Below are 9,640 nucleotides of genomic sequence, written 5' to 3' on the forward strand. Positions count from 1 at the left end.
TTAGGCGAGGCAGAAATGATGTAAGTCCGTGTTAAAAGAAAGAACAAAAAATTTATTTGGGAATTGACAAGACGATAACAACAAACAAACAAAACAACAAAAGTGCTCTAGTTCTTTCTAGAAAATTTGGTCCTCCAAACGACACACTACGGAACAACCAGGTCTAGGGTTTTCGGGCCAGCCGGCTCCGGGCCACAAGCCCGCCTGGTCCGACTGCTGCCGCCTGGTCCGGCTGCTGCCAGGTTTCGCATTTCTCCTGACCAAGGTGGGAGAAGCAAGACGTTTGCAAAACAAAAATCAGAGAGGACGAGCCGTCCCTGCAGCGTCCGCCAGGCAGGCAATGATCTCCCGGCACTCTGGGCTTGCATCGGAAGATCCGGGGAAATTTGTTTTTGATTTGTTTTTAGATAGATGGGGGGAACCCCCCAAATTCGTAAAGGAAACCAACTTTTACTGAGTATATTCTCCTACCTCTCTGAACATAGCTTTTTGAAGGCCCGACAGGAATTCTACTTCAAATCTCCTGGAAGAGATTTTCATGTTTTGCTTTAGCAAACTCCAAGGCCACAATACTTCGCCGGTTTTCCCGGTTAGTTTTTTTTTCCTTAAAAAAATATTTTAAAACGTCATCTAAAACAGCCCTCCCGATCTTTTGGGCGAAACATTAGCCAGCCGCCGCGGGCCAGGAGGTGCCCGAAGCGCCGAGACGGAGAGCGGAGGACACGCAGCCTGTCTCGGAGCGGGGATGTGCTGTAAACCCCAGCGCAGGCCGCCGAGCGAGGCAGCGGGGCTCCCCGCTCAGGCCCAACCCCCGCCCCATCCAGTGGGCCCCGGCAAGCGGCTTCTGAACCGCTCCAAGAGGGCTACGTGGAGGAAACACACGTTCGTCCCTTTCTCGGGCGGCGCGGGTCTCGTCGCCCGCCCGGACCCGCGCTTCCAGCCAAGGATTGCGCGGCAGCCCGGCGGGGAAAGCCGAGCGCGAGCGCACCGACCTGTGTGAGAAGGCCAAGAGGTCTGCACCGCCGACGCCCGGCTGCACCTCGGCCCCGGCACTTCCTCTCCGCTCTGAATTTTGGCATGGGGTGTCCAGCCCGGACGCCGGGGCACCGGGAGGAGACGAGGCCTGCAGAAGGCGCGCGGAGAGGCGACCTGCAGGCCGGGGGAGCGAGAGGGAAGAGAGGGCAGGGAGGCGAGCAACAGGAGGAGAAGCGGAGGAGACAAAGAGGGGCGAGAGGAGCTGAGGGGAGCGAGGAGGCGCAGAGGGCCTTGGACGCTGGCTCAGAAGATGGCCCCAGAGGGCGCGTGGTCCGGCCGGCGGCGGCTGCGGCTGCGGCTGCGGCCGGCGTCGCACGTCCCTGCATCCTCAAAGCCGGCGTGCGCTGGGCTCTCAGAGATCGAGGCGCGAGTGCAGCGCGCCGGTCTTGCTGTCGTGGTCCCAGTAAGAGCAATGCATCATGGCGAGCTCGGGCTGCCGGGCGCAGGCGAACTGCAGGCCCGGCGCATTGGTGGGCGCGGGCGCCGGGGGCGCGGCGGTAGCCGGGCTGGCTGGGCTGAGCTGGCCCGGGGGCGGTGCTGCGGCCCCGTGGTGCGGCGGGGCAGGCGGGGGTGCGGCGGCCGCGTGCAGATGGTGTGCGTGCGGGTGTGAGTGGGGGTGAGGCGGCGGCGGGGGCGCGGTCGGCGGGCCTCCCAGGCCGTTGTACGAGTTCACCACACCGGGAGGCAGCGCCATGCTCTGCACGCGTGAGTACGGCCCATACGAGGCGGCCGGGCCAGCCAGCCCCTTGACCACCGCGGCCGCGCCCGGGCTGCCCGGGCCCGCGGCGGCAGCGGCCGCCGCCGCCGCCGCAGCGGCCGCCGCCATCTGGCAGGAGGCGTAGGGCATGGGTGAGGGCGGCTGTGGTAGCGGCCAGGAGTTGTTGAGGAAGCCGGACTGCAGGTACTTGGGGGGCGCCAGGTAGCCGTAGCCGTCGGCCCCCGCGCCCGCTACGCCGCAGCCGCCCGCGGCGCCTCCGGCCCCGAAGAGCCCCTTGCCGGGCTGGAAGTGCGCGGGCGGCGGCCGGAAGGGCCGCTTCATGCGGCGGCGGCGCCGGTAGTTGCCCTTCTCGAACATGTCCTCGCAGGCCGGGTCCAGCGTCCAGTAGTTGCCCTTGCGCTCGCCGCCGCCCTCGCGCGGCACCTTGATGAAGCACTCGTTGAGGCTGAGATTGTGGCGGATGCTATTCTGCCAGCCCTTCTTGTTCTTCTCGTAGAACGGGAACTTGGCGATAATGTACTGGTAGATGCCGGACAGAGTGAGCCTCTTCTCGGCGCTCTCGCGGATCGCCATGGCGATGAGCGCCACGTACGAGTACGGGGGCTTCTGAGCGGGGTCGGGCTTCTCCGGGGCTGTCCCGGCGCCGCCGCCGCCTCCTCCTCCCTTGCCGGGGCTCGGCGGCGGCGGCGCCTCCGGCTCCTTGGCTGCGCGGCCGGTCTCCGGGGCCAGCAGGGCCCCCGCGGTGTCCTCGGGCTCGGGGTAGCTGGCCATCATGACAAAGCCGGCGCGCCGCGGCCAGGCAGCCCCTGCTCTTTTCCCTTGGTGCTGGCGCTGCAGAGTCCGGGCGCACGAGTCCGCTCACGGCCGAGTCTCAAACTTCTGGAGACTGCGGATGCCGCCCGTGCTCGCTCGCCGGCGGCCTCTCGCTCCGCTCCTCTCCTCTTTCCCTTCCCCTAGGGAGAGGCCAGCGGGAGTGGAGCTCAGCCTCTGGCCATGGGGAGTCCGCCCAACAGAGAGGGGCTCCGGCCCCGCCGCCCCTCCCCGCCCAGGCCAGTCCCCGCCTCGGTGGGTTTTCTTTTCGGCGCTCTTCCCCTCCCCCCACCCTCCGGTTTCCCGAGGCACGACCCGCGTCTCTGGCGGAGCTGCCTCCTGGAGTCCCTAGTGCGCCAGGAGCCTCGCTCAGTTCTGATTCGTATGGGCTCCGCCGAGTTCCGCTTGCGTCAGGCGCCTTCGCCCCTATAGCGGGGCGGCCAGTCGCGCACGGGCGAGTTCATCTCCAAGTCACTTTTTGTAAACGCCCCGCGCAGCCCGAACCGGCCTGCCCCCTCCCAGCGAGCTGAGGGGGCCCGGCGGACGACCAGGCTCACGCTCTCGCAAGCCCTTGCAATTCGCGGGTGCTCGCTCAGCGGACTGGGCCGGGAGATGCCGAGGGCCCCGGCGGGGTCCGTCCGCACTCGGCCAGTGCCCAGGGAGCTCGGGCCCTAGCGAGGAGAGGCGCGCCAAGCCTCCTCGCGGCTTTCAGGTGAAAGAAAACGACTCCCCGGCTCTACCCTTTGCTGCGGTCTCGGCGTTAAACTTCTGGCTTGGGGCTGGGGGGAGGGGCGGGACGGCGAGGGGGCCGGACGGCGGTGGGGTGGAGAGAGCTGCGCGGTGGCTTTGGGAAAATCAGCCCAGAAACGCGTGTCACTGAACCAAGAAACCTCGGCCTGGCCTAGCCTGTCCGTCGCGCTTCCAGAGTGACTGGGCCGGATGGGGCTGGGGAGATGATGGGGAGGAGGCGCCCAGGAGCTCCGCCTGAAGCCCCTCTGCCCTTCCTTGCGCTGCCCCTGGACCTAGGGACCAGACCCCTCCTCAGAATCCGCGTTGTAATCCTACGAGTTGGATGTGTGCTTTAACAACACCAAGTAGACCCCACTCTAGTCCTGCTCCAACACGGGCGTTGCTGCGGGGCTTTGGGGGACTTCATTTGTGTGTGCACCGGTATTACATATAGAAGTCACGGGGAGGGTCTGTTCTTGAGACACGTGAGATACCAGCTGCCCAGGTGCACATGTGCTGGTGCAGAAACACAGGTATGCACACGTACAAGGTGAGATTTATATTATGGGGTAAACATTTATACTTACGATATGTAATGGTACATGTGTGTCACTTATCAGTAAGTGTGGTTCTGGGATGTTGCATCTTCTTTCTTTTTCCTCTCTTTTCACTCTCCTCCCCTCTCTCCTTTCTTCCCTTTCCCCCTTTCTTTGTCAGTATTCTGTCGCGGACTGGAAAGAAAAAAGAGAGGCTGTGAGGGACGCGTTTATTCAAATCTCTCTCCGGACAAGACATTTGTTCTGATCTTTCTCCAGGGCTGAGGGGTGAGTGCTCACCTACCTTCAGCAGAAGTCTGAATGGTTCCCAGTCACACCTGCATGCCCGGAGACAGGGGAAATTAACGCTGGCAGGAAAGGCAGCTGTGCTTTTTAACAGCTAACTTAGCCTTAACAAAAGGTCTGCAATCTTAAAGTGTGAGAGAGATGCCCATCCGGTGTTTTGAATCTTCATGCCCCAAACTGCTTGGTACTGAGGGGGCCAGGATACTTTGGGGAGGAAGGTGGACTGAAGGGGTGTCATGCAGGGGTGTGTTTTATGTCTGGACTGGCATGGCCAGCGTGGCCGCCCCAGTGCTCATTACTACCACTTCCTCCTAGGCTGCCCCGTCTCTGAGGAAGCCTGAGGAGCCCTTAGTGGCCTATGGGCCCAGCACCCACGGCCACCTGCATGGGTTGCCTGCTTCCCACTCAGCTCTCTGATCTAGATTCTGAGATTAAAGGAAAGGAGGACAGGGTGATGGGGCTCTTTGGAATTCAGCATCTTGAAAATGACTCCAGAGAGGTCAGCAGGGCAGTCTGGTCTGACCATTACAGTAAGAGGGAACAGGGCTCTCCTAAACTCATCTCAGTAAATACCCTCCTCTACCCACCATTGAAAATATCTCAAAGTAGTTTGATTATTTTCTCCCGCTGCTCCCAGTATACACCGGGGTAAGCAGCACCTCTTCAAAAACCTCTGTGGCTGTCTCCTGAGCAGGAGTGCAGGTGCTTTTCTTCTTTCTCACCCCCATCCATGCCCAGGCAAGGGGTGGGAGTGGTGTGAGGTTTGGGGCTGCTGCAGATCGACCCTAGCGCCCATCCTCCCCCTGGCCTGGGCAGGGGAAAAAACAGCTGGGTCTGGCCCCAACCTGGGGTGTGTGTGTGTGCTCTCTCCTCTCCTCTCCTCTTTTTTTCTGACCACCCAGGCTGGCTCTCTGTCTCTCTCTCACCCTCACAGGCATTTCCGCTGCTGGCCTGCAGCAGCCAGGTGTAACAGCATTGTTTTGTGTGTCATCACTTCCCTGAATTCCAAACTCGGCTCCCTTTTCAGCCTTTAGAGAGAGAGAGAGAGAGAGAGAGAGAGAGAGAGAGAGAGAGAGAGAGAGTGTGTGTGTAGGAGGTGGGGGTAAAGGAAAGGAGTTCCTCTAAAGGATTTTCTGAGTGGACAGGTCCTGCTCCTTTCAGGTATTGATCTCTCCAGGAAGCAGTGGGGCGCGCCTTGGTTTACTTCTCAACCCTCTAGGGCCGGCTGGGTAGGGCCCCGCTTCCTGGCTCGGTCGGGATTCCGTCCGGCAGGCAGACCGCGTCGAGGCTCGTGGCGGGGGGGGGGGGGGGGGCATCCTCTCTCCCCGCGGCATTGCAGCGACGCCGAGCCCCAGCTCAGTGACCTCGGGGCGGTGCCCACCTCCGAGGGCCGGGCGGAGCTCCTAGCCTCTCCGCCCGGTTTTCCCGGGGCCTGCAGCTGCAGCTCAGGAGCCGCCAGTGCCTTCTGCCCGTCCTCCCGCGCGGGCGCCGCGGGCTGACACGGTGCGGGAGACCAGCCGACGGGGCGCGGCCCGGCTTCCGCGCCTGCCCCGCGCCGGCGAGGCCCCGACAGCCGCCGCGAGCAATTCACTCTGCCCTGAGGAAGGGATGGAGGGAGACGCTTCTGTCCCCACCGCCGGGAATCCTTCAACAGGCGCCGAAGCGGCCGCGCCTCTCGGGATCCCGAAAGCCGGGTCCTGCCAGGTGAGCGGCCCAGCGGCCCCGACGCGGGCAGCGCTTCCCGGGGCACGAGTCGCCTGGCCCCACGACGCCGCCGGCTGCTCGAACCAGGTCCGTGGTGTCCTTTCCTGGCGGGGCCCCGAAATACCCACGGGCTTCCCGCCCTGCGCAAAGATAAGAGGACCTGAGCCTGCTGCAGCCCTCTTGTTGCGGGTACGGCCTCTGCGGCGCGCGCGGCGGGAAAAGGGAAGCCTGGATGCGTTCCTTAGCACATCTCTACCCAACTGCACACCTCAACGGTCAGCACTACTCCCAGCTCCTCCTGCACCCCCATGGACGCCAGGTCTCTCTACCCCCCTCATATTCCTCCATCCACTTCTCTCCAGTCAACCCTGTATCCCCTCCAGTTCTCCTTTTCCCCACTACCCTCACACACTCACCTGTTACATATACTAGTTCAGATCCTGCACATTTTGGTGGAAAACGTGTCACTCTGATGCCCGGACTTTAAGCCTCTTTACACACTCGGGCACTCAGCTATCTCAAGACACAGAGTGACCTCTTGTCTGCAAGTCTGACTCCCAGAAGCCTGTTGATTCTTTGATGTCTTTGGCCCAGGGTTAGGGTGACTGGGCTGCCACCTGGATGTTCCCTTGGTGAGGTTGCTGCTCAGAGTTCTTTGGGAAGCTCAGGTACAGAACATATCCCTGAGACACTTTAACACACACAGACCACTCACAGGCTTCCTCTCTGTTTTGTAGCTGAACTCCCTGCCACTCCGACAGGCTGCAGCCTCGAGTGGGTGCTTGGTTCTTCTGCACCTACCCACACAGCGCCAGGCCCCAGACCAGCCGGTATTATTCTGCCTGGTTGGGATTAGCAGAGACACTTACCCAAATATGTGCTTGGGAGAAAGAGTGAGAGAGAATAGGGAAGTGGAGAGGGGGGAGAGAGAGAGAGAGAGAGAGAGAGAGGAGAAACCACTATCCATTATGGGGAAGAACTCACAGATGAGAGCTGTTTCCAGTTGGTATCTTAGTGAATTCTACCGCCCACACCCTGTGGGTGGCTGGGCTGGGAGGTAGTAGGTTAGAGTTCTGGGCTCCTCTGTACCTCACTGATGTTGGGCCTCAAGTTCACGATCACCTCTTTGCCCCAAGGAGTGTGTGCCTTACCCTTACCAGGCAGACTGCAGGGCAGTTGTAGGCATTTCTCCCGGTTGAGCCTAACTCAGGGAGAAAAGGCAGGCAGGCCTGGTTCCTGGGCAATGTGGGAACTTCCCTCTCCAAAGACTTTTGGGATGCTCCCAGAGAGACAATTCTAGGGTGGCAGGAACTGCTGACCACCTTCCTTTGGTATCCCATGGCCATAACTCCCATGTCCCAAAGCCATTTTCTTCAGCCCTCACCCTGCCACTAGGCGCCCCCACCCCATGCTTGAGAGCGTGATATGTTGTTGTTCCCAAAGTTGCCTTGTTGCCTTTCTCCACACCCAGACAGTAAGTCTTGATGGGTAGAGACTCTGTCCTCCAGTTGTCACTCAGTGCTTCCCACTGAGTGGGATTGACTTAATGCATTCTAATGGCATTGGAAAGTGCCTCCACTCCACAGAGAGAATTGAGAGATACCCCTTTCCCTGTCATAAAGCTAGAATTTCCAACAAAGGGGCTGCAGGTGGGGAAGAGTGGCTGGACCATGGAGGGCCAGCTCAGGATCTGAGAGTCCCCTGGCATTTGGGACTCTCTGCTCATTATGGCTGGACAGCCATGATGCTGAACCTTAGGCAAGGACACAGGTCACCTTCCTCATGCTGAGGACCTGTGTGAGACACTTAATAAACCTTACTAGAAATAGAGTAGCCTTTGTACCTGCAGCAGCCAGCTTATAAGGTAAGGCCTGCTGTCTGGAACCACAAGAAGGCCCATGGAGGGGTGGCTGAAAGAGCCCTTCCTCTTGGTCCTCATTCCCTGCTCAAGTTTCTCTCCACAAATGGGCACCATGTAAAGAGCCTCTGTGCAGGAGGGCAGTTTTAGATGCCTATCTTTGATGAAGTCCAGAGGAAGGGGAAGAGAAGGACCGAGTTTTGTGTTTTGCATTACTGGCCTTCTGAGGATTTCCCTCATGCCAAAATGGTGTGTGTGTGTGTGTGTGTGTGTGTGTGTGTGTGTGTGTGTGTGTGTGTGTGTATGCTGTGCAACTTGCATATGTAAACAATATGCATCTCAAGTATACAGCGTGATATATTTTTATATACAATGCACCATGTAACCACTGCCCTGATCAAGATATGGAATGTTAGGGCGCCTGGGTGGCTCAGTCAGCTGAGCATCTGACTCTTGGTTTCCGCTCAGGTCATGATCTCAGGGTGGTGAGATCAAGCCCCTGAGTTGGGCTCCACACTCAGTGGGAAGTCTGCTTGAGATTCTGTCTCTCCCTCTGCCCTCCCCACTCTGCTCTTTCTCTCTCTTTCAAATAAATAAATCTTAAAAAAAAAAGGATATGGAATGTTAACATTTTTGACACCTCAGAAGGTCCCCTTATATTTTTTCCTCTTTAGTACCTACTCCTAAGTATAACTGTATTCTGATTTCCATCACCATAGATTAACTTTGCCTGCATACAAATGGGGCATACAACATGTACTCTTTTGTGTCTTGTTTCTTCTGCATAACATATTTTTTGATATCCATTCATCTTGTTGCATATGTCAGACATTAATTCCTCTTTATTGCTGTATAATATTCCACAATTTGCTTATCTGTTTGCCTATTAATGGACATTTGTGTTCTTTCCAGGTTTGAGATATCATAAATAAAACTGCTGTCAACATCTTTGTACATTTCTTTTTGTAAAGGGAATTTCATTATTCTCTGTGAATACCTAGGAGAATAGGCATTATGTGTAGTTTTAGAAGATATTGCCCAATGGTTTCCCAAAGTAGAACAAACTACAGCACTGTACAGACAGACAGACATGCTGTAACAGGGCCTTTTCCTTACAGATAGCACTCTCTAAAGACCACTGTGTACCTCCAGGGATTATCATCAGCATCATTATAAAGGAATAAAATAGATACCTTTTGTTAAGCACTTATTTTGAACCAGGAAGTTTACATGCACGCTCTCATTTCATTTTTATGACAAATCCAAGGTGTTTGTACTTTTCCCATTTTATAGATGAAGAAACTGAGGCACAGGGAAGTTAAGTAACTTGCCAAAGGCCCCCAGTCAATAAATGGCAGCTTGACTCTGGAGCCCTGGCTTCTGAGCCTCTGAGCCCTGAGCCTCCATTTGCTGGTGCAAGGTCAGGAAGTCCTTTCTTCCATCTGACCAAATCTAGCTGTTATTTATGAGACCCATTTCCTATAACCTCTGGTCTTCCCCATATACACTGTCACACCCAGACCTGAGATCTTTGTACACACACATATGCACACAGTCTTTCTCACAGCCACACACACTCACTGTGAAAATGGGCATGCGGGCCATGAATTCAGTGAAAAACACAGTTTGCCAAACCCCGGGCTTAGCAACCTGAAGGTATGCTTCTCAGGTTACGGAATTTGCAGAAGATTGGACCAGGGACAGTCCTGCTTCTGGATGCTACAGAGCAGAATTTAGAGGCCATCCTTCTCTGAGAAGAGATGGGAATTTTGTCCTTCTCCCAAATGCTGAGCCAAGCCCATGACCATGACGCTTTAGGGGCATTAGCCTGGGTATCTCTTCACCTGCAGGGTTTGTCCAGGGATGTTCATCTTCTCCTAGAAGGAGATGAGAACCTGGGGATCTTGCACCTTGCCTGGGAAAGTGTTAAGTAGGGAGGCAGAT

At 57.4% G+C, this 9,640-nt stretch overlaps 1 protein-coding gene across 1 annotated transcript; it reads right to left on the reverse strand.

Annotated features, from left to right (window-relative positions):
- Positions 1 to 1,387: 1,387 nt before the first annotated feature.
- Positions 1,388 to 2,527, reverse strand: FOXL2 (forkhead box L2). The gene has a single exon (XM_027587373.1). The coding sequence runs from the start codon at positions 2,525 to 2,527 to the stop codon at positions 1,388 to 1,390; it is 1,140 nt and encodes a 379-aa protein (XP_027443174.1).
- Between the last annotated feature and the right edge of the window lie 7,113 nt (positions 2,528 to 9,640).

This window comes from Zalophus californianus, chromosome 1 (genome assembly GCF_009762305.2).
Source record: "Zalophus californianus isolate mZalCal1 chromosome 1, mZalCal1.pri.v2, whole genome shotgun sequence".
Lineage (NCBI taxonomy): Eukaryota > Metazoa > Chordata > Mammalia > Carnivora > Otariidae > Zalophus > Zalophus californianus.